The sequence below is a fragment of the Ursus arctos genome, unplaced genomic scaffold (assembly GCF_023065955.2).
Source record: "Ursus arctos isolate Adak ecotype North America unplaced genomic scaffold, UrsArc2.0 scaffold_12, whole genome shotgun sequence".
Taxonomy (NCBI): Eukaryota; Metazoa; Chordata; class Mammalia; order Carnivora; family Ursidae; genus Ursus; species Ursus arctos.
The window spans coordinates 13,373,454-13,399,626 of NW_026622786.1; the positions used below are offsets into that span (position 1 = coordinate 13,373,454).

At 35.6% G+C, this 26,173-nt stretch overlaps 1 protein-coding gene across 9 annotated transcripts in view; it reads left to right on the plus strand.

The window, feature by feature from the left end:
* ST7L (suppression of tumorigenicity 7 like) overlaps nucleotides 1-26,173 on the plus strand; it is a 120,089-nt gene that overhangs the window by 31,228 nt on the left and 62,688 nt on the right. For 7 of the 9 annotated variants that reach the window (XM_057310375.1, XM_026483746.4, XM_057310372.1 and 4 more), the window contains exons 12-13: nucleotides 17,104-17,254; nucleotides 20,556-20,648. In XM_057310375.1, the coding sequence (XP_057166358.1) occupies nucleotides 17,104-17,254; nucleotides 20,556-20,648 (244 nt within the window). Of the gene's footprint in view, nucleotides 1-1,680; nucleotides 16,479-17,103; nucleotides 17,255-20,555; nucleotides 20,649-26,173 lie in introns of those variants that run through there. The other 2 variants (XM_057310376.1, XM_044378648.3) reach the window with 2 other exon arrangements.

Genomic DNA, 26,173 nt, shown 5'->3' on the forward strand with positions numbered 1-26,173 from the left:
TGTGTTCATTTAGCGGTTCCTTTTACTTTAGTTACAGAGAAGAAATAAAATGGTGTGGTCTTAATAAAAGATCATTCATTTTTAAGATCATTAAATCAAATTTCCTGTTGCTGTAAAAGCTGTTTACATCTAGACAGATGCCTGGGTTTTGAACTAGGGCTAGATAGACAAAGACTGAAGACAAATAGATTAAAATAATCAATGATAGGAAACAGATGTGGAAGTTCCCAGAAAAACTGCCGAGTTGATGTTTATTTAGTCCCAGATGAATCTATACCCATCTCATTTGTCTTTATATTGTATACCTTGCAGACATACAGATTATTGGTTAATCTTTGTGTCTTGTCACCCAAGATTAAATTTTGGGTTTTTAAAGTCATGCCCCATGTTAGGAAGTATAGAATATTCAAGAATAGGTGCCTTTATTACTAAGTGTAATATAACTATTGATTCCAGTGTAATGGGCATTAATGGAATTTGGAAGCAAGTAAACATTAAAGAGATTAATCTCTAAAAGATAATCTCCAAGAAGTGGAAGTTGTAAATCTTTTAGAGTAAGTATAAATAGAATCAAGAAAATTACTGAACTCTAAGAATGACAGTCAACAAATATTCGTATCATTCTCTTATTAAGTGACACTGGTCCCATAAATTTAAATAAAAATTTTACTGTGAATTATATTACATATACAGCAAAGTGTAAAAAGCAGAAATGTGCATCTTAGTGATTTATTGTAAAGCAAATGAGTGGAAACTGCCACTGAGGTCAAGAAACAACATTGTCAGTCCCCAGAAGCCCACCTGCCTGCCCTTTCCTAGTTACACCTTTTCCGTCCTGCCTAAAGGTAATCACTGTTCTGATAATTATGTTCACTTTCTTTTTTTCCTCTATTTTTGGTCTATACTTTTCATTGTTGGCTTTATAAAATAAGTGAAGGAGTGGTTTCTCTCTCTCTTTTTAAATTCTGTGGAATAATTTGTGTAAAATTAGAATTATTTCTGCCTTAAATGATTGGTAGAATTTGCTGATAAAACTATCTGATTCTGGAGTTTTCTTTTCTTTTTCTTAAAGATTTTATTTTTTTTAAGTAATCTCTAGACCCAGTGTGGGCTCAAACTTACAACCCTAAGATCAAGAGTCACGTGCTCTGGGGCGCCTGGGTGGCACAGCGGTTAAGCGTCTGCCTTCGGCTCAGGGCGTGATCCCGGCGTTTCGGGATCGAGCCCCACATCAGGCTCTTCCACTATGAGCCTGCTTCTTCCTCTCCCACTCCCCCTGCTTGTGTTCCCTCTCTCGCTGGCTGTCTAATAAATAAATAAAAATCTTTAAAAAAAAAAAAAAAAAAAAGAGTCACGTGCTCTACCGACTGAGCCAGCCAGGCACCCCTGATTCTGGAGTTTTCTTTGTGAGGATTTTCATTACAAATTTCATTTCATTAGTTTAATAGGTTAATTATAAGTTTAGTTTCTTTAGCCATTCCATAACTATTCAAATTTCTTCTTTTGTTGGTTTTTTGAAGTTGCATTTTTTCTAGGAATTCATTTCATCAAAATTTTGAAATTTATTGGCACAAAGATTTCATAAAATCCTTTTGTTATCTTGTTAATGTTTGCAGGATCAGTTGTGATATCCACTGTTTAGTTCCTAACACTAGTTATCTTTTTTATTTTCTTAACCAGATTCCCAAGGGATCTATCAATTTTATTAGTCTTTGCAAAGAACCAAGCTCCAGCTTTGTCAGTCTGCTCTACCATTTGTTTCCTGGTTCATTCATTTCTGTTCTTTATGGCCTTTCTTCAACTTTCTTTGGATCTATTTTATAATTTTTTTATTTCCTGTATTTTTTTGTATAGGTAGTTAACACATTTTTCAGCCTTTCTTCTTTCTAATGTATCTGTTCAAGTCTGTAAACCTGTAGGTACAATGTTAACTGCATTGGATAGCAATATTTTTTGTTTTATTAAATTCAGCATATTTTCTAATTTCCATCTTGATTTCCTCTTTGGTTTAGAGATATATTTATTCCGTTTAGCTATTTCTTAATTTCCAAACATGTGAAGATTATCTTTTTATCAGTGATTTCTAGTGTAATTGCATTATGGCCAGAGAACATACTGTGTGTGATTTCACTCCTTTGAAACATTTTTCAATTCTTGAATTTCTGTTTATTTTTCACATCTCTGTGTTATTTATTGTTTGTAATTCTCTGCCAAAATTTAAAATATACTCTTTTATCTCTCTGAAAATAGTTTAAAGTAGTCATCTTAAAGTCTTTCTCTGATAATCCGCATATCTGGAACTTCTGTGTCTGTTTCTATAATGTCTTTTTTTCTGCTACATTATTTCTGCTTGTCGCGTTTTCTCTTATGCCTGATTTTCTTTGACCCACTATTTTTATGGGGAAAAAAATACCCGCTATTTTATTGGGAAAAAATGTAGAAATAACTTGAAACCTCAGATAATAATATCTTCCTTCAGAGAGGATTTTCTTTGCTCTGAGATGCTTAGAAGAAGCAACCAGCAGGACAGAATCACCTTAATTCCATTTCAGGGATTGATATTTTCTGGTCTTCCCAGATGACTAGAAACTGGGCTGAAATTCATGAAAGTTTGGGTTTATTTCTGGTTCACCCTTATTCCTGGGATGCAGCGTTTCTGGGTCCCAGTTCAATCCTGAGTGTTTTACCAAGGCTCTGGCTCTTAACACACCATGAACTCCTGACTTTTATTCCTTTAGCCTTATAAAACTGGCGAAAAGGTTGAGCAGCCTCTTAGCCATCTTGTCCAAAATTGGCAAATGTCTCTGTGGTAAAAGAAGAAGCCTGAAATGTGGCTTACTTTTCTTATTGCTGCCTTCTTTGGACTGTTTGTCGATTTCTTTCCCTTTGTTAATTCTCTGATGTATTTGATTAGGTTTTTAAAAATATTTTGTTGTCTGAGAGGGTTGATCTGAATTATCCAGTCTTCAGTTACTGGAAGCAGAGGCTTGAAAATCCTTCTATATGAAATGCTGTGCTCCGTCATGCTGCAGAGTGGTTAAGAGAATGGATTCTGCAGCTATACTGCCTAGGTTTGAATTCTGGCTCCACTACTTCCTAGCTGTGTGACCTTGGACAAATTACTCAGCTTCTCTGGACTTCAGTGACCGCGTATGTAAAATGGGGCTAATATTCCTTATCCCTTAGAGTTGTGTCTTTTAAGCGTGTCAGAATGCCTGACACACAGTAAACATTTCAGAAGTGATTTTTATTGTTATTATCCAGGATGGGATAGAAATCTGTTCCCTTGTGAGAAGATAAGCAGCAGTTATCAATCAGAATTATTAAAGTTAAATATATTACTAAGGTGTCTAAAATTTTTATTTAATTCCCACTCAAAATAACAAAATCTGCGCCCTGTAGTTCTGGACTTGTTTTCTGCTTCAAAAATGCTCTCATGCAAAATGTATTCTCAGCAGTAAAAATTCTGATAATGTGCATTGTGCATTGGTCTTCAGAACTACTGCTGGAGGCACTTGGGTGGAGGGAGGGTAGTAGAAATCCCAGGCATTGCCCTAATTAAATTAAATTGTTGGATAGATAAAATATATTAATCTCCAGATTGAATCTGCTCTAGATAATCTATAATGCTTTTAGGGATACTTTTTTTTTTTTTTTTTTTTTTTTTACTTTAAACACACACATGAGAAGTTAAAGGAGACCTAAATAAATGGAGATGTGTGCCATGTATGTGGATTAGAAGACTCAATACTGTTAAGACCACAGTTCTTCCCAAATTGATCTGTAGATTCAATCTAATTCCTATTAAAATCCTGTCAGGCTTGTTTGTAGAAATTCACCAGCTCATCCTAAAATTGATATGAAAATGCAAAGGACATCGAATAGCCAAAACAATTTTGAGAAAGAAGAACAAAACTAAGAAGTTACCCAACTTTACCCAATTTCAAGACCTTTTTAAGCTATAGTAGTTAAAACAATATTGGCATAAATGTTAAAATATAGATCAATAGAAGACAATAAAGAATTCTGAAATAAACTCTATGATGATCAATTGATTTTCAACAAGAGTTCCAAAGCAATTCAATGGGAAAGGATAGTCTTTGTTATGGGGCTGGAACAAACGGTACTGGAACAATCAGGTATCTATATGGAGGAAAAGAAAGAAAAAAAGAACCCAGACCCTTCCTTCACACCATTTACAAAAATGAACTCAATATAGAACATAGATCTAAATGTAAGAGGTAAAATTATAAAACTTAGAGAAGGAAACAGAAGAAAATCTTTGTGACCTCGGGTTAGGCAAAGATTTCTTCAGAAGCATGATCCATTAAAAAAAAATGGATAAATTGGATTCCTTAAAGCTTTTGTTCTTCAAAAAACATCATTAAGAAAATGGAAAGCCAAAGACTAGAGAAAAATATTTGCAAATCATATACTGTTAAGGGTCCATATCCAAAACTTATAAAGAACTCTTGCAACTCAATAATAAGAGGACAAACAACTTAATTAAAAACTAATTAGTAAAGGATTGAATAGTTGCTTCACCAAAGAAGATATATGAATAGGTAATAAGCACATGAGAAGATAGCATCATTGGTCATTGGGGAAATACAAATTAAAAGCACAATATGATATTACTTTTTACCCACTCAAATGGCTATACTCACAAAGACGGACAAAATCAAGTGTTGGCAAGGATGTGGAGAAACTGCATACATTGCTGCTGGGCATATAAAATAGTACAGCTACTTTGGAAACAGTTTTGCAGTTAAACATATGCTTGCCATATGACCCATCAGTTTCAGTCCTAGATATCTACCCAAGAGCAATAAAAACATATGTCCATACAGAGACTTGTATGCAAGTGCTCATAATAGTATTATTCACAATAGGCAAAAACTTGAAATAGTCCAAAAACAAGTGAGTGAACAAATAAATTGTAGTTATCTCCATACAATAGAACACTTCTTAGCACTAAAAGGAACAAACTGTAAGTACTTGTAACAACATAGATGGACCTCAAATACTATTTATGCCAAGTGAGAGAAAGCAGACACAAAAGACAACATATTATATGATTTCATTAATATGAAATTTCTTGAGCAGGGAAAACTATAGACACAAAAAGCAGATCAGTGGTTCCCTGGAACTGGGGATGGGAGTGTGGATGTCCGACTGCAGACTGGCATGAGGAACTTTTTGTGGTGATGGTTGCACAACTGTATAAATTTACTAAAAATTATTGAACTGTATACTGACAATGCTGAACTTTGTGATATGAAATATGTATCTCAGTAAAACTATAATATATAATTTAAGTATATATTTAGTATATAATGTGTATATACTTTAACATTTTAAAATCATTTTTATTTGTAGGTAGAAATTTAAGTATTTTCCCTCCAACTAAACATCAAAGCCAGTTGTCAGTTCAACTCTATCAAAGTATCTAGCTAAGTAGAATAGTGCGATAAGCCTTACAGTATTGTTTGTGGATATACACTTCAGCCTGGGTATTATTTGTGGGTATACACTTCAGCCTGGGTATTTTCTTTTTCTTTTTTTTTTTTTAAGATTTTATTTATTTATTCGACAGAGATAGAGACAGCCAGCGAGAGAGGGAACACAAGCAGGGGGAGTGGGAGAGAAAGAAGCAGGCTCATAGCAGAGGAGCCTGATGCGGGGCTCAATCCCATAACGCCGGGATCACGCCCTGAGCCGAAGGCAGACGCTTAACCGCTGTGCCACCCAGGCGCCCCCAGGCTGGGTATTTTCAAACACGATCATTATTAAGGTTTTTTGGAGAAGTTTTAAGCTCCAACAACTTGGATAATATCCCACCTAAATAACATTGGTGTTGTATGAACTGGGAGACCTCCGGTCTGTAAGGCTGTTTTTGCTAGGGTTTTACAAGTGATGAAGTATGTACTGATTCAGATCCCCCCTCCATCCCTGCCTTTCAGCTGGAGCCAAGCAAACATAAAGGGCTTTAGGAGTTTTCTTCTTCAGACTTCAACTGTGGGTTGTGATAACTTATTTAACCTAATGAACAGTGACCTTTACATAAATAAATAAATAAATTTAATCTTTTATTCTTACAAATTTATTACGCAAATTTGTCAAATGTTGTATGAATCTTACCAGTAAAATGACAGAGGATAAAGCTGTTTTAGCAGGAAATATTTTTTGGCAACTGTCCACATGACTACAACAAGAAATGGCTGCAGGTCTAGAGCTGTGCCATTTGTTAAAGCTGGAAACTATTAGAAGCGCAATAGAGAAAAATCACATAAATCTCTTCAGGCTATGAATTTGCTTTAGATATTTCATTAATATTGATTGTACAGATTTTTTTAATCTACTGAATGAATTTCAGTGTACAGTAACTATGATAGTAATAGCAAAAAATTAGAACAGCATGTTTTCATGGGTTTTGACTTGTTCTTCATTACCTAGCTATGGCTTTGGTTCAAAATTTTTTTTAGTCACCAAACAAGAAAAAGATTGTGCATCTTTCAGCTACCATAGAAATAGATTCTTTTTTAAGAGAAAATGTTTCATACCTTCTAACTATTCCTGCTTCAGTCATTCTAGTGTCTCATATCCTTTATTATCCAACCATCAAAGCATCTTATAGAAGGTATTCTTTTTTTAAATTGAGATAATTCACATACCATAAAATTCACCCTTTTCAAGTATGCAATTCAGTGGTTTTTAATATATTCGTAAGGCTCTGCAATCATCATCCTCTATCTAATACTAGAACATTTTCATTGCCCCAGAATGAACCCCACCTTGTACCTATTAATAGTCACTCCCCATTCTTTTCTTCCTTAATCTCTGGCATCCACTGATCTACTTTCTGTGTCTGTGGATTTGGAATCATAGAATATGTGGCCTTTTGTGTCTGACTTGTTTCACTTAGCATAATGTAGCATGTATCAACACTTCATTCCTTTTTATGGCTGAATAATATTCCATTGTGTGGATATACTACATTTTGTTTATTCATCAGTTGATGGCTATTTAGGTTGGTCCCACTTTTTGGCTATTTTGAACAATGATGTAATGAATATTCATGTGCACATTTTTGTGTGAACATGTGGTTTCACTTCTTGGCTATAAACCTAGAGGCAGAATTGTTGGATCATATGGTAATTCCACATTTAACCTTTTGAGAGACTTCCAAACTGTTATCCAAAGTGGCTGTGCTGTTTTACATTCCCACCAGCAATGTGTGAGGGTTTCAACTTCCACACATCCATGCCAACACTTGTTATTGTTCGTCTTTTGATTATAGTTATCTTAGTAGGTGTGAACGGTGTCTCGTTGTGGTTTTGGTTTGCATTTCCTTAATGACTAATGATGTCAAACATCTATCTTTTAATGTGCTTTTTGGCCATTTGTATAACTTCTTTGGATAAACGTTTATTCAAATCCTTTGAACACTTTTAAGTTTGTCTTTTTATTACAGAAGGTATTCTTTAACGTTATTCTTATAGTAAGCTATTGACACTCTTGATTAATATGGTCCAAAACCACTGTGAATCTCTATAGTTGAAAATACCACTATAACATAACTTCACCCCTGAAATGTAAACATGAGGATAGGTCATGAACCTTGCTGAGATGTGAATGCTGAAGAGTCAGGGTTACTCATTAGGTAAGTTACTCACATGTGCGCACAAGCCTCAGAGCTCATGATTCAAATTTGTACCTTAGCAAAATGATGGCTTTATAAATCATGGATGTTTAGAGATACCATAGATGACTGAAATTGTAAGTATTAAATCCATGAGTGTCAGTGACCTATATGGATGTGATTGTTGACTTGTGACACTTCACATATCAGTTAAAATAGTATTGTCCAGCTTTAACTTAGAATCTAGCAATAGCTTACTGCAATATTTCATTGAAGGTTTGTTTTCTAAGTATATTACCACCAAATTCTTCTAAATTTTATTGTTTTTATATTTAAATTTGAAATAATTATCTTTTTAAAAAGATTTATATATTTGTTTTAGAGAGAGAGTGCACGCCAGAGCGACAGTGTGGAGGAGAAGGGCAGAGGGAGAGGAAGAGAGAGAATCTCAAGCAGACTCCCTGCTGAGCACAGAGCCCAACACAGGGCTTGATCCCACAATCCATGAGATCACAACCTGTGCTAAAACCAAGAGTTGGACGCTTACCCGACTGAGCCACCCAGGCACCCTGAAATAATTATCTTAAAACAAAATCACAGGGATGCCTGGGTGGCTCAGTTGGTTAAGCGTCTGCCTTTGGCTCTGGTCATGATCCCAGGGTCCTGGGATTGAGTCCGGCATCGGGCTCCTTCCTCAGCGAGGAACCTGCCTCTCCCTCTACATGCCACTCCTCCTGCTTGTGCTCTCTCTGACAAATAAATACATAAAATCTTTAAAAAAAATCACAGAATAGAAAGTCCAGAAATATATCCACATACATACTGTCCATTGATTTTTTTTACAAAAGTACTAATATAATTCAATGGGGAAAAGAAACTCTTCAGCAAATGGTGGTAGAACATCTGAATGTCTGGGGGAAAAATCATGAATTTTTCTCATAGCATGCGTAAACATTAATTTAAGATGGCTCATTGACCTAAATCTAAAAGCTAAAACTATACAACATTAGAAGAAAACATCTAAGAATATCTTTGAAACTTTGGGGTTGGTAAAGATTTCCAAGGACACAAAAGGCAATTATAAGAGGAAAAAATTATAAATTGGACTTTTCAAAAATTAAAATTCTGCTCATTGAAGACAATGTTAAGAAAATGACAAGGCAAGGTACAGACAGGAATAAATTTTTTTGCAACTGATTCTTTTGGCAAAGGACTCCTCTCCAGAATATGTAAATATAGAAAGTGTGAAAAATGACCAAAAGCCTTGAACAGATACTTCATAAAAGAAGATACTGGAATGTCCAATAAACACGTAAAGATGTGTTCGACATCATTAGTTATCAGGGAAATGCAATGTGAAATCACAACAGGGTGCTGCTTCAGACCTACCAGAATGGCTATAATGAAAAAGACTGATAAAATGTTGGTAAGGTTGTATAACAATTAGAGCTCTGACACTTTGCTGCTAAAAGTATAAAATGATACAACCACTTTAGAAAACTATTTGGCAATTTCTTAGAAAGTTAAACATACATCTCACTCTATGACCCAGCAATTCCACTCCAAGGTGTAGACCCAAGAGAAATGAAACTGTGTTTTTCCAAAAAGGATGTGAACGTTCACAGCAGCTTTATTCATGATAGCCCCAAACTGGAAACAACCCACATGTGCTTTAACAAGTAAATGGACAAATTGTGGTAGATTTATTCAGGGGGGTTACTATTCAGCAATAAAAAGAACTGATACAAGTAGAATACGGGTGAATCTCAAAAATAAAGTATGGTACAAAATAATACAAAAATGTGACACTGAAAGGTGAACTGTGCTGGTAGAAATCAGAATAGTGGTTGCATAAGGTGGTCAAGGTAGAGAATTAACTGGAAAGAAGAACTCCCTGGGGGTATGGAAGTGTTCTATGTCTTCATTTGGGTATCGCTTGTCTACATTTGCAGGCGTTAGGTCTGTGCGTTTTACTGTTTTTAAATTATACCTCAGTAAAGAAAAAGAATTTGACTCATCCTGGAAAGCGCTGTCAAAGTATCATGCCTTCTGATTAAATGTAATGATATACATGAAGCGCTTAACACAATGAGTATCAGGCAAGAGTACTGATCATGGCGATTATTGCTTTATTACACCTCCACTACCATTGTCTCTTCCTGTTTAAGCTGTTCTGTGTGCACTCTTTTCTTGTGAATATTATCGGCCTTAGCATGTGTCAGATTTGGGGATTCTTTTGTTGAGATAAGGTAAAGGTGAGGTTACGGAGACAGTTGAGGAATTAACGAATTTGAATTAGTACCCTAAAGACAATTTATTTGTGTCTTGCAAGAGAAGCTATTGAGGGAAGAGTAAAGTAGAACATTTAAAAACAAAGTAACAACTTGAGCACATGTTTCAGAATATGTTATGGGTAGCTTTTAAAAACTATTATTTTTACAAAAAAAAAAAAAAAGCTGTTTTGTGTTGCCAAGAAACCAGACCATGCCTGGAGGTTTCTTTAAGTGCAAGGGGAATTTTAAAAATAAGTTGATACAGAGAAGGAAAAATCCATTCTGATTGATCAGAAATCGAAGCATGTAGGATGTTATGAGTCCCATCCACTAACAGAAGATACCAGCTCTTTAGCAGCAAGCTTACAATATATTGGCCAAACTACCTGTATTATAGCAGCATATATGAAGGATAAAAGAGGGAAACATGCACTTAACTGAGACTTAGTGGCATGGCAGGAATCAAAGGAGAAATGGGAAGTGGTGTTGAAGTCTCCGACCCAAACTTAGGGCACAGAAAGGCACTTTGCCTTTCTGTTGGGTTATGCTGTGGCCTAGCTGGAAGAGTGGTTATGTAAAATGCTTACCTCTTGAGGTACTGCTCTGTAGGATGATGTGGAAAGAAGTTTTCCTGTGGCAAACGCCCTCTCTAGTCTCCCTTCCTTTTCTTTTCAATATAAGATCACTTTCTCTTTGCTCCTGAGGCTGCCGGGAGTATTAGGTTTTCTTTCAGTTTATTCATATAGCAATTCTGTTTACTTTCTTTCTGGGAACTGTCTTTAGTCTCCCCCCTAATACATGTCCATGTAGACTCTTTGCATTCAGCCTGCCTGTCCAATCTCATAGAATGTGCACTGAGAAAACTAATTGCAGAGATAAATTGGTTCTTGATGTGCATGACTGATCAAGAGCAAAGTACCTTAATTTCAGATGCCTTCAGAGAGATTTTTCTTTAACCTCTGCTTTTAAGAGGAAGATTATAAAGTATTATCATTACTTCAGGTCAGAATTATATTGCTTTTGGTCAAAAGCTGTTGTAAGATTTACAAAGTAATAGAAACAAAGTCACCTAAAGATAATATAAAGATCAAAGCAATTCAAAATTAAAGTGAATTTGAGTGTAAGCATAGGTATGGTTTTAGAATAAAAAAGACCTCAGACCATACGTCATTTATGTCTTTTTTTTTAAAACTATAACTTCTAAAATAGCTTTATTTTTTTTTTTAATTTTTAGGGAAAAGCAAGAGACTTGAGTAATCATTTGAGTATGTTGTCCATAGTTGGATACAAATTGTTCCAACAATTTTGGTTCTGTTCCAGATATAATAGTAGAGTGATTTGGAGGTAATACGGAAGGTCCTGCAGCATATACTGGGTACCAGGCTTGGTTTATGTCTTAGACTATATTTTATTTGCTGATAATTTCCAAACATGTACGTTTTAACTCGGACTTCCTTCCTTGTCTATAGACTTGTATTTCTGTCTAGTTCTGGACATTTTCACCTGGATATCTGATAGGTACCTCAGCCATTTCAATGTGTCTCAAAAGGAATTTTTTTTTTAAAGATTTTGTTTCTTTGAGCGAGAGAGCAAGTGGGCAGGGGAGTAGAGGGAGAGGGACAAGCAGACCCCGTGTTGAGCACAGAGCCTGACTCAGGGCTCCATCACACAACCTTGAGATCATGACCTGAGATAGAATCAAGATTCTGACGCTTAACGGATTGAGGCCCCCAGGTGCCCCTCAAACTGAATTTTTTAAATCTTATTTTTAAGTTTCTTCTCCAATTTGTCCCTCCTTATTTCTGTATTTTGATTTATGTCTTCATTTTCATCTTCTCATCATTAATCTTTACTTCTGCCCTTCCCAAACTGGCAACTCATAACCTTTGAAATGTCTTTCAGATCTAGCCATCTACTCCATCCCCTCTGTCACTGACCAGTGTATGCCCTCACTACCTGCTCTTTAAAAAATTATCATTGTTATTATAAAAGTAATTAGTGCTTCTTAAAAAAGGAATCAGACCCTTCAGAAGCTTATAAAATAAAAAATCCAATTCTTCCTCTCCCAATTCTACTTCTGTCATGTAGCCACTGTTTGGTTTACATGATGGCCAGACATTTTCTATGCATTTCTAAATATACAGATAAAGATATAGAAATAATCTTAAGTACTTTCCATCTTTTGCTTGGATGATTAAAACGTATTTCTCGGTAGTCTCCCTGCCATAATCCCATCTGCATACTGGCCCTGGCTGGAGTTGTCTACCTAAATAGCAGAGCTGCTCTGCTTAAAGAGCTCTCCTTGTTCCTTATCACCTACCAGATAAGGACCAGCCCCTTAGTATTGCAGGTACAGAAACCCTTCACAGTTTGGGCCGGGCATCTGTCTCCAGCCTTATTCCTTGCCACTTCCGGTTTGCTCCTTATCTCATTAGTCCCTGGATTGGTCATGTCTCATCATGTCTCCCTACCTTTGCACATACACTTGCTCTCTTCTCTACATGGCAAGTTTCTGCTCGTTCTTCAGGATCTTGCTCATCTGCTGCCTCTTCTGTAGAGCTGTCTTTATCATTTCTCCCAAGCAGAGATAATGGCTCTCTCTTCTGCATTCCTTCCATGCCTTAATCATATCTTGGGTTTGGTTTTGTGTTTTGGTCTGTTTGTATGTCTCTTCCTTAGTTCCCTAAAAAGCAGAATTCTTGTTTTACATATCATTTTATGTCTGAAACTCTGCTTAACACATAATGGGCATTCAGAGAATGTTTGGTTAATAGACAAGTCTGTATTTTAGACTTATTTTGCTATAAAGACCTGTCTTAAGTTAAACAAAGTAAAATTTTAGATCCCATCACTTTTTGGAATTTTGAAGCCATCTTAATATTTTTGTGAGTTTTGCTTAATGTTACTATTTTGGCCTTTTAAGAATAGTAGTACAATTTCAGCATGACCTTATTTCTTATAAAATAACTCAGCTCAAATGAAACACTATAACAATTAAAAATAATGAGTTAGATCTATATAGAGATAAGAGATGTGCAAGATATTTTGTGAAGTAAAAAGTGAGTTACATAAAAGTTTGATCCTGTTTTTAAGGTGGTTATGTGTAAAGAAATCCAGACAAATATAAATTAGATTATCCTTTTCTCTTTATTCTTTCATTCTCCAATCTTTTTTTTAAAAAATTTTTTATTTATTTATTTTATTTTAGAGAGAGGGCATGAGAGTGTGAGCAGGGGGAGGGGCAGAGGGAGAGACAGACTCTAAAGCAGACTCCGAGCTAATGTGGAGCCCAACGTGGGGCTTGGCCTCACAACCCTGAAATCGTGACCTGAGCTGAAACCAAGAGTCAGATGCTCAACTGACTGAGCCACCCAGGTGCCCTTATTCTCCAATCTTTTAATATAGTATTTCTACTATGTAATTCTGCAATGTTTGAATTTTTGTGCACTAAGCATGTACTTTCAGAAGCAGGAAAAAAACTCAAACCAAACCAACCGCTCTTCAGTTTTCAGCCTTTCATATTCTTATTCACAGAAAAATAAAAGTCTAGGTAGCAGAAGTTTGTTTTGTTTTTAGTTTGCTCAGAGAGTTAAAAAAGACCTTTAAGTAAAAACTGAAATATAAACATGGGTCTAAAGACATTTTAGCTATATATATTGGATCAGGTCAGTTAGTTTGGGAGTGTAGTGTGCCAGGTGCTATAGAAGAATGTGAAGTATGGTTTCTATTGTGTAGTACCTTACAGCTTATGCCGGGTAGCAGAAATTCCTGAGTAGCAGTTTGTGAAGGAAATAAAATAAGTCATAATCCTATAATTACCTATTTTAAAGATACTTTCTTTAAACTGAAAATTGTCTCTTATATTTTGAGGGTGAAACTTTATTTTAGGGTTTGATTAGAAACTGAAACATAAGAATTGCTTTGTTTTAAAGTCAAATTGGAAAGGACATTTGCTTGTAGGTGAGACGTAATGAAAAATAAGATAGCATAAGGAAGATTTTTTTAAATGATTAAATGGCAAAGATTTTAAAATATAAACTCCTGAAGTCAGTTCCTAGTAAACATGCCGTATATGTTTGACTGCTATCTGAATTGTCACTCACATCATTAAACAGTGAAAATATAGATATATAGTTGCTGTTCAAAAAAGTATTTCTTGACATATTTAGTTGAAATTTTCTCTAAGTTTGAATAATTGTTAACTATCTTTGGCTCACCATTTGCTAAGTGGCTACCAAGGTAGGTTTAGTTTAAAGTTTCAGGGTTCTAAAACTCATTGAAAATAATTTGGGTTACTTCGTCTCCTCTACCTGTAAAATGAAGCAGAACTTTAATAGAAAGGACTTTATCATATTAAACAGTTTTCGTATTAAAACAGTTTTCTTCTAAAAATGAGATACTCTTTTTATGATGGAGATTCCATTGTGATTGCTGCTTTTTTTTTTTTCTTCCTACTGAAGAAGCTCTTAGTGCACTTGCTAAGAACATAAGGAGTCATGTCAGAGGTCAGCTATTTGAGTCCATTTTCCCACAGCCGCCTGGTGCGAGTGATCTTTTACTGTGTTTTAAAAAAATGGGCAAGGATTAGAGAGGATTAGAAAGAATATTACCCTCCTGAATATAGGCCCAAGGCACTAAGGGGAGAGAACCCAACCAGGCAGCAAATGGGCTTTGCTTGACCAGGACACAACCTCTGCTGCATTCCTTTAAGAAACTGAATGGGAAATGTTAAGTCCCCAAACTGGATTAGTAAATAATCTCATAGCTTGTGACATCTGCTAAAATAAATTGATGAGCAGACTGCATTCGTACACTTTGAGGAGAGAGCCAGAGACATCAAGATTAACTATTCTTTTTTTTTTTTCAAGCTTTATTGAGGTATAGGAGTAGGAGTAATTAAAGACAGGCATGAAGCTCAGTGAGTGTTGGAAAGGCACATTTCATAAAAAAGAAAAACTTATTTTAGATATATTAATATAATACATATATATCGATTAATAACCTAAGGCTCAATTTTGAAACCACAACTTTTTGTCTCTTCCTGCTTATAGCAGTTTTACAAAGTGTTTCACAAATTTCAGCTCAAATTTATGTTGTTTATCTCCTTAGTTTGTGTAACAACCTGAGGAACTTAGAATTTAAAGTTTGAGAGGATATCATTTACAACACTTCTTAGGAGTGTTTCTCTTTCTATATTTTATAACAGAAGTTAATGTGGTTTGGACCTTATGACACATAATTTGGTATCAAATTAGGTAGGACCAAAGAGGCTGTTTCAGACCGGCCTAGTAGGGGAAAGGTACTCTGGTCTTAGTCTTTGGAGGAAGTATTTTGCTAACTAAATATTTTTTGAAAAGTTTTGTTTTAAGTTGACCACTTTAATAGTAAAGATGATGTATGAGTGGTTAATTTTGCATCTTTCTTCATGTAAGTAGTACATTTAAGTATACTGCTTTTGTTGTGGATTATAATATTAAGGCAAGTATTTTCTTCAAGAATTTAAGATATAATTTAATTTCATATGTGAATAAGAACTGATAGGCTATACCTTCTTTAACAGGTACACTCACTGGGGCGCCTGGGTAGCACAGCGGTTAAGCATCTGCCTTCGGCTCAGGGCGTGATCCCAGCGTTCTGGGTTCGAGCCCCACATCAGGCTCCTCCACTAAGAGCCTGCTTCTTCCTCTCCTACTCCCCCTGCTTGTGTTCCCTCTCACGCTGGCTGGCTGTCTCTCTCTGTCAAACAAATAAATAAAATCTTTAAAAAAAACAAACAAACAGGCACACTCACTAATTCCTTAAATGCGTCTTGCTTTATCCTTTCTTAGCCTTGTTTAAGTTGGCCTGTACTTCAACCTGCTGTGTCTCCCCACCCCACCACCCAATCTGTTCATCTACATTTTGCATATCTTTATATATTAGTTCAAATCCCAAATTCCATCAAGTGATTTATTTTCAACTCCTAAATCATAATTAATACCCCCTAAATGTATAGTTACCATATGACCCAGCACTTCCATTCCTAGGTATATACCCAGGAGAGACGAAAGCATATGTTCACATAAAAACTTGGTGCATGAATGTTTATCGCAGCATTATTCATAATAGCCAAAAGATTAAAACAACCAAATGTTCATCAAATAATGAAAGGATAAACAAATGTGATATATCCATATAATGGAATATTAGCCACAAAAAGGAATGAGGTACTGGTATATGATATAACATGGATGTACCTTGAAAACATTGTACAGAGTGAAAGAAACCAGTTACAATAGACCATATGTTATGTGATTCTTCTTGTATGAAATAGCCAGAACAGGCAAATCTATAGAGATGCAAAGTATATTAGTGGTTGCTTAGGGGGAATGGGGATTAGAGGTTAATAACTAGAGATGATGGGGGTTCTTTTTGCGGTGATGAAAATGTTCTAAAATTGACTGTGGTAATGGTTGTACATATCTGTGAATATATTAAAAACCATTGAGTTGTACACTTTAAATGGGTGAATTGTAAAATATGAATTATATCTCAATAAACCTATTATAAAAAAACTAAAAAAATCTTCTATCCAAATTCTTATATACACTGTTTATACCTCTAATAAAGCACTCAGAATAGTCTTGTTATAATTATTAACTTCAGAAATCTGTCTTTCTCATTGCATTAGGAAGCTCCAGAGAATCTAGTGTTTCCTAACAAACATAGTGCTTTGCTGCCCTAGATATTAATTTAATTGAACTTATTCACAATTAAGTTGTATAAATTAAAGATGGGCATTAAGCTCAGTGGCAATGAGAGAAAAAAAGAATGTCACCACAAAATGTTGTTCCAAAATTGTATTTTATGATTTTTATACTTAATTCTCTTTTGGAAAAATAGATATTTGCTCTCACATTATTTCCTCAGCTTGAGGTTCCATTATGTATTTACCAAGGTCATACATAAGCCATTTATCACCTTATTTTTGCTTTTAGGAATATTCTGATCTTTAGAATTTGCATATATAAGCATTTTATACACATGCTATCAGTGTGACCCTCTTGTCATCTCAACGAGCTTAATGTTTGTTTTTTTAAAGCAAACTGACTTTATAAAATTTGAATCTAATTTTTGTGGGTGTTTGAACTTAACATAATTTAATTTTTTGTTTTTCTGTGGTGTGTTTTGTGTGTGTTATCTTTCTAGTACTTACTAGAGATGAAAAGTCTAATTTTACCTCCAGAACACATTCTGAAACGGGGTGATAGTGAAGCAATCGCCTATGCTTTCTTCCATCTTCAGCACTGGAAGAGAATAGAAGGTGCTCTTAATCTGTTACAGTGTACGTGGGAAGGCAGTAAGTATTCTTTTCCAAATGTACCACTAATCTCTCGGACTATTTATTCATTGCATCCCTGGCAGCCTTTTTAAATGAGATTATCTGAGTTTCCCTAAGTATTGTTGTTCAGATTGGTTTCGAAGTGAACTCAGAGGTGTTTATGTGGTTTATTGGTAGGAGAAATTCTTAATGTACTTATTGATGCCACATTTAGGAAGAGCAAAATGAGAAACTGTTACCGTATTCGACCATACATTCATTTAAATTACATATTTGTAAGGAAAGAAAATGAAAACTTACATCTCTTGTTTTATAAGCTTTTTAATGTGGTTGAGTTATTGTAATATTTTTTAAACTGGACTTTAATTTTCAGATGTTTACATCATGAAACTACTTTCTTTACAACTAGTAACAACTTTTTGTAAATCTATGTTTTTATTGTGGCAAAATACACATAACATGAAAGTTACTATTTTAACCATTTTATTTATTTTTTATTATTTTTTAAAGATTTTATTTTTAAGTAATCTCCACACCCAACGTGGGGCTCGAACTCACAACCCTGAGATCAAGTCACGCACTCTGCAACTGGGTCAGGCAGGCACCCCCATTTTAACAGTTTCAATAAATCAGGCTTACTTCACTGAGCATAATGTTGTAGCACACGTCAGAAAGTCGTTCCTTTTTAGGGCTGAGTAATATTCCATTGTATGTATATACTGTACTTTGTTTATACATCCATCTGTCAATGGACATTTGGATTGTTTCCACCTTTTGGTTATTATGAATAATGCTGCTATGAACATGGGTATTACAAATATTACAAAGAACTGCTTTCAGTTCTTTTGAGTATATACCTAGAAGTGGAATCAGTAGATTATCTAATTCTATGTTTAATTTTTTGAGGAACTGTCTTACTATTTTCTATGGCAGCTGTACCATTTTATATTCCACCAGCATTGCACAAGGGTTTCACTTTCTTTGTATCCTTGGCAACATTTTTTTTTTTTTAATAATAGCCATACTAATGGGTGTGAAGCGGTATCTCATTGTGTTTTTGATTTGCATTTTCCTAGTAATTAGTGTTGTTGAACATTTTTTTAATGTGCTAATTTGTATATCTTCTTTGGAGAACTAGATTGTTTTTCAACTAACTACCAGATCTCTTATTTGTAACATCTTAAAATCACTTAGAAAATGAAAACGCTCAATCAAAATATTTTGTCAGTTGAATTCTTTTAATGACTGCCTTGGAAAGTACACTCCTGTTATCAATTAAAATTCAAAAATAAATTCAATACTCATTAACTAGAATTGGTTAACCCCCTGAGCTCCCAAACTTTGTACTGGCACCTTGGGGCATTGTAGCAAATTCACAAGTGTATCATGGGATATTTAAAAATTTCAGTGGAAACACAGCAATACTCAACATCTGTCAAGCATCATTCAAACCGTTAGCTCTGCATAGTTCAAGGTTTCACCATTACGTGGCTCTCCATTCTCTATTTCTTTTGATGTTGTCATAGCTTTGCAAAGCTGGGTTTTTCTTAATTGCTATGATTAAAAGAAGTACCACACAAAAAAAGCAGTGTGGAACAGGAAATGAGGATGGCGGTATCCAATCTGATTCCAAGTTTTGAGAAGTTATGCAGTGCCCAACAGGTACATACATCCCATTAGTAAGAAAAGGTGATTGTTTAAAAATGAAATAATTAAAGGTGCCTGGCTGGTTCGGTCAGTAGAGCACCTGCTCTTGATCTTGGGGTTGTAGGTTCAAGCCCCACATTGGATGTAGAGATTACTTAAAAAAATAAAATCTTTAAAAAAAAATAAAATAATTAGTTAAGTGGGGGGCGCCTGGGTGGCACAGCGGTTAAGCGTCTGCCTTCAGCTCAGGGGGTGATCCCAGCGTTACGGGATCAAGCTCCACATCAGGCTCCTCCGCTATGAGCCTGCTTCTTCCTCTCCCACTCCCTCTGCTTGTGTTCCCTCTCTCGCTGGCTGTCTCTATCTCTGTCAAATAAATAAATAAAATCTTAAAAAAAATAGTTAAGTGGAATTGTTAGGCATTCCTTTCAGCCTAGGGACATTACACAAAGGGTGCCATGTATCCTTGAAGCAAGAGAATTGGGGAACCTCTGCATTAACCACTTACTAAGGGTCAGACACTGTGGTTGCCACTGACAATATGCAGATTAATGAAACTGGGACTACAAAAACTGAGGAGCGGAATGTCTTTGGGTAATTAGTCTTTCTTTTGCTTTTTCTCTAGTAGTCTACAAGCTCCTCAAAGCCAGTCCTCTATTTCGTTGATCCTGTATGTGTCTTCAGTGCCTAATGTTCTGCCTGGCTCATAGGAGGTTTTCAGTAAATATGGGACTTACACGGTATTTCATAAATAATCTTCTTTATGAATGATTTCCTAGTGTTACCACTGATTTGCTCTGTGACTTTGGACAAATCCCTGCTTTTTATTGTGGCAGAACAAAATTCGTATTTTGACAAAAGTTTATAGAGCTTAACACTAAAGGAAAAACAAAAACCTTATCACAATTTTGATGAATACTCAGCTAGTTGAGTAGGTAATAAAGATTCCTTCTTTAAGAAGTCTGCAAGAGCTGATGATAATCTAGATCAGGGATGGTTAAATTTTTCCTGTAAAGAGCCAGATGGTAAGTATTTGGTCTCTGTGGCCATAGTCTCTGTTATAGCTACCCGACTCTTACAGCATGAAAGCAGCCGTACATAATGTATAAATGAACAAGCAATTTTCACATCTGTATTCTAATAAAATTTTATTTATAAACATGAATAGTGGTCCAGGTCTGGCCAAAGGGTGATGCTTTGGTGACCTCTGATCTAAGTTAAATTCTGCTTGTAGAAAACTTTGGTGACATCTAACACATGAAATTAGGAGCCATTGAGAACTCTTACAGGTTGCCAACAGTTAAGGTCACAACAGTTATACATGTTGCAATTTTATGAAGATTCCTGGAAGAAAAGGAATTCATACCCACAAAGTCTGTTGTGTTTATAGTGAGGAGACAGAGGCAAGAAGGACCCAGCCAACCTTATCACCCACCACTCCCTTTAGTTTTATTCCAGCCAGACCATTCTATTCTCTAAATAAGTCTTATTCTTCCTCTTAGTCCTTCTTTTGCTTACTTTGTTTCTTTCATCTAAAAGGTATCTCTAAAAAAAATTAATAAATGCTATGTGAAAATTTTATAAAAATATGTCTCCAAAATAGCTTTGATCTGTAGTATGGGATGAAAGTGAGTCTGAATGGAATGTCAATTTATGTATTTTTTTTCCTCAGCTTTTAGAATGATTCCATATCCATTAGAGAAAGGCCATCTATTTTATCCTTATCCCAGCTGCACAGAGATTGCTGATAGAGAGCTATTACCTAGTAAGTAAATATTCTAGTTTTCCTAAACTTAAAAGTAGTTGTGGGATTGTTTTTCATAGTATTTTCTCATAGTAAAAGTTTTTGGTTGAAATTCAGGATATTGTTTAAAATACTGTTCTAGCCATTTTCTGGATGTAGTTGCATAAGTTCATTCCCATATGTTTTTGGGGTAAAATGCTATGTGAAATGCAATGAAGAACACAAAAATTGAAGATGTTAAAAAGAGCAGTCATCTTACAAACATTCGAAGAAGAAATAATACCAATCCTTCACAAACTCTTTTCAGAAAAGAAAAGAGGAAGGAACACTTCCCAGCTTATTCCATGAGACCAGTATTCCCCTGACACCGAAACCAAAGACATTACAAGAAAACTATAGAACAATATCCCTCATGAATATAGACACAAACGTATTCAACAAAATATTAGCAAACTGAATCCAGCCACATATAAAAAAGTTTCTACTCCATGAGCAATTGGGACTTACCTCACAAATGCAACTAGTTTAACATCTCAAAAGGCAGTGCATCATGTTAGAATAAATGACAGGGGATGCTGGGAAAGCAGCTGACAAAAATCCAACAACCATTCATGGTAAAAATTTTGAACGAACTAGGAACGTAAGAGAATTTCCTTAATCCGATAAAGAGCATCTACGAAAACCCCACAGCTGACAGCATACTTAATGGTGATTTTACGATTTAACCACTGAATGCTTTCTCCCTCAGATTAGGAATAAGGCAAGGATGGCTGCTCTCCCCACTTCTCTTCAGCTTGTACTGGAGATCCTAGTCAGTGCAATCGAGCTAGAAAAATATAAATAAACAAAAGGCATTCATGTTGGAAAGAAAGAAGACAAGCTGTCTTTATTCACAGATGACATCATCTTCTATGTAGGAAATCCTAAGAAATTCATAAAAATACTATTAGATCTAATAAACAAGTTCGGCAAGGTTGCAGGTTATAATATCCACATATAAAACTCAGTTGCATATTTATATACTGGCAGTGAATAATCAGGCCAAAAATGAAATTTAGAAAACATTTCTAATCACAGTAGCATCAAAAAGAACAAACAATTTAGGAATAATTTAACAAAAGATGTGCGTGGCTTGTCTACTAAAAACTACGTAATATCCTGGGAGGAATTAAAGAAAATCTAAGTAAATGGAGAGACATTCTATGTTTATTGATTAGAAAACCCAATATTACTTATATGGCAATTCTCTCCACATTGATCTATAGATTCAGTACAATCCCTACCAAAATCCCAGGAGGAATTTTGCAAAAACTGACATGCTGATCTCAAAATTTATATGGAAAGGTAAAATACTCAGAATAGCCAAAACAGTCTTCACAAAGAATGCAATTGGCGGGACTACACTTTCCAGTTCTAAAAAGAGCAGTCATGGACTTAGGGGGAGAACCAGAAGTAAAGGTTCTGGTTTGCTGAGAATTATGATTTGCTAAGGTTATGATTCTTGAGAGTCCCATTGAGTCCCCACTTTCAGGAAGCCAAACTTCTCAAAAGAATCGTCTATACTATTTGTCTCAGCTGCCTTATCCACTCACTCTTCTTCTCTGTGAACTGGTAAAGTTCTGCATAACTTTTCTTTTTATGATTTAACCAATAAGGAAGCATGCTGAAGGTTATAAACACCAGCACCATGTTTCCTTCTGTGATATAAACCTGTGCCACAGTTTTTACAGTTCTGAGGCCATTAGAGCTCAAGTCTAAGAAGGAAAGTTGCAGTTTTACAACCAACAAACGTAGTGAGCTGAAAAGTCCAAACAGATAGATGAAAATTTGGGAGAGATTATGGAAGTTGAGTATACTGATATTTTTCTCCCAGGGTCTTTTATATTCTTCCATCCTCTGAGATAAGTTATCTGTTTTTTCTTTGAACTCTCGAAGTACTTTGTGTACTTCTTAACCTCCCCTTCTAGATTGTAAACTTGGAAGGCCAGGATTCTCTTTATCATCCCTCTGTGTATCTCTATAATGTTCACAATGAAAATTAGTGTTCAGTAAATATTTTAATTAGTCAAATTTATTCTTTTTCTTTTCTTTTCTTTTTTAGTTTCAGAGGTAGAGTTTAGTGATTCATCAGTTGCGTATAACACCCACTGCTCATTACATCAAGTGCCCTCCTTAATGCCATAAATGGGCCAAATACATTGTTAGTACCCAACAAAAGTAAAGATTAGTACCTTTTCCTCCTTATTCTACTCCAAACTCCTGAACTGCTCACAAGTTACTAGAGAGACTGATTAACAATGTGTTAAGTGCTGCATGTATGGAATAGATTATAAGGAAGCTGGAAGGGGGAGTGCCTGTCTCTCTAAGGTCAGGGATGATTCCCAAATCTGACTTGGTTTGACTTTGAAGAATGGGAAATCCATCATACAGCAGGAGGAGCAGGTTTGGGAATAGGAGTGGGGGAAGTAAATAAATTCAGGCTCTGAGTATGTTGCATGTGTATACCAGATCTCATGTGTGTATATGATGTGTGTATGTACACATGTGTATGTATGCATGCTTAAATATTTTATTATATAATCTATTTAGCGCATATATATATACATAATATTTTTATATATCTAAATAATATATGGGCCTAAGATATATTTATAAGATATATATGCATATTAATTAAGTGTATATTATATAAATAGTAAATATTGTAGGTATTCTTTGGGTATAAGTAGTAGCTGTTTTAAACTTAAAGGGAATTTGTTAGGAGAAGACTGGATTATTTCAAAGAATCCAAAGGCAGCAATTACAGTCAGACCTCAGAAGGGACTAGAACCAGAAACTAGAAGGCTATCAAGATTTCCAGGAGTCAGTTATCTGTCTGTCTCTATCTCTGGCTGCCTTTTTCTGTCTCTCCTGTTCACACTTCTCTTTTTTTCCTTTCCCAACACCATCTCCCCTCTGTATGAGCTCTCATATCTGCTTCTCTCAATGTGTCTGCTTCATTTTTCTATCTTTGTCATTTGGCTTTCCCTTCTTGGACACTCATGTAGCCAAACTTGATGCCCTTACATGGCTCTAGTTTACACGTCTTGAGTTCAAGCAAATAGTACCGCATGAGTAAGATCTCAAACCGGCTTGTAAAACTTCTAGGAGAGAGCATCCAATTTACCCAGGTGTTTATTCCTGGTGCGGTTAGCCGTGGCCTAGGGACAGGGTCAGGTTGTGTAAACAGGGTTCCCCGGGGTTCCACTCTCTCTTTCTCTCCACATTTCTCTACAACACCAAACCAACTTGGAAATCATCATTTTCTAGGCATGGATGAGATCACTAAGGGAGACCGTAGAGTGAGAAGTAAACTGAGAGTGGAACCCTGGGGGCACAAAAATGTTGAAGGAATGGGTGGCTGATAAGGAGTTGGGAAGATTCAATGAAGGAGTGGTCAGAGAGACAGGACAAGAACCAGAACTAGATAGGCTAGGAACTAAAAGGAGGAAAAAATGTCCAAGTGAGGAGGAGTATCTGATATCAAGGAAGGTGATTACTGCAAAGAATCCATTGACTCTGGCAATTAGAAGGTCATTAGTGAAAGAAATTTTATTTTCTTTCCTAGGATGGTGCTGGTAGTGGTTGTTCTTGTTGTTTTTCCATTTTAACAGAAACGAGGATATTTATTTTTTTTAAATATTTTATTTACTTATTTGTCAGAGAGAGACAGAGAGAGACAGAGAGCAAGCACAAGCAGGGGGAGAGGCAGGCAGAGGGAGAAGCAGGCTCCCCGCTAAGCAGGGAGTCTGATGTGGGTGGGACTTGATCCCAGGACCCTGGGGATCATGACCTGAGGCGAAGGCAGCCACTTAAGCGACTGAGCCACCCAGGCATCCCCAGAAACAAGGATATTTAGGGCAAAGAAGTCAGTCTTTAATTATGGAACATCAGTATGCAAGAGTGTATTATATTAGGTTAATATGTTTAGCCTAATAGAATGCCCCCCAAATCATTACAAAAATTGCCTTATATAAGGCCAATTTTACATAGTAATATGAATAAAATCAGGGTTATTATCATGTATTGCCAGAGTCACAGGCTACAAGAATGGAGAGTTTGCTTTTTTAGCAGGCCTTTATTATTTCTAGGGTGCTTACACATTTGCAAATTCCAGGAGATAGGAGAGGAGGGATATGCTGGTGGTGGTGTTTGATTATATTGTTTGTTCTGAGAGCATTTGTCTGTCTCTGACTGTGGTAGAACGAACAAATTTTTAATAATGTGGAGTTCTAATACCCAGGAGTACTTAATGTTTTTTTGTTTTCAGTTCTCCTTCAACCTTGATATGACTTACAACATTCTGGAATTTGCTTATGAACCTCATAAGTTCAGACTTGAACTATTCCCTTAGTTCACATAGCTATTTAGTTGTCTTTTATGCCTCCTGATAAATTTTTCTCTACAAGCCAGTGATGAAATTTGAACTTTACTTCCAAGGGAGTGTTTCTGTACTAGTCATCCATTATACTGATGTATTAGCCAAACATTGACTGACAAACGAATCTACAGAAAGCAATCCAAAAAGAAAAAATTAGGTCTCTCCTGTAATATAAAAAACTCATATTTTAGGAAATTGTCTTAGTAAAGCTATATCGTTTTCTACCTTATAAAGTGGAAATAATACTATCTATCTCTGAAGACTATTAAAAAATCAAACTAATATAAATTAAAGCACTTTGTAAATCATGAAATGCTATACAGTTTAATTAATTTTATCAATGTTGCTGTCTCTCACACGATAGGAATTTTAGTGACCATTGGTATGCATAAGTGTTCCCTGTCTTTGCAAATACCATGGTTTATTTCTCTTGGTTTGCTAGAAGAAGTTGGCCTCTCATGGTTGAGGGACAGGGCAAAAGGGGCTGCTGGTTTTTTGGGTGCTGAAAGTACAACGTTGTCCACAGCTTCTAATGTTTCTAACTTTTTTTTTAAAAGTTCAGATTTGGTGTGCTTTTACTTTAAATGTGACTCAAGCCTCTGGAAATTTTCTGGATTTTTAATGAGTTCAGTTTTTGGCATATACTTTTGAGTATAGTATAAGACATAAAAAATATGGCTACCAAAGGAAACTTAGGTGTAATCTTCTCTGTGAATCATTATGTTGAAAAAAGTGAAATTTATAGCTGACCTTGATTCAGCACTGAATTAGTCATCCCTTACTTATGCAGGATATTACATCAGGAATTCCTGGGTTTGTGTCCAGCCCTGAGCAGTCAACTTCCTGGACTAATGAAGTCCCAGAGTAGCTCTCAGTTTAACAGACATTTATTGAGCACCTACTGTGTGCCAAGCGTGGTAATAGACTCATCTCAGCATTGGTATTCAGGTATTTTCAATCAAATTTCAAATAAGATATAAATACTTGAATACTATTAGTGTTGAAATATCCAGTCATTAGAAAAATAATACCTGAGTTAATGTGTGAATGTGATAAAATAAGACGAGGGACTTCATTTATGTTTAGAATCCTAGGGCTTTCGTGTTCTAGTTCAGTTTTTACAGTG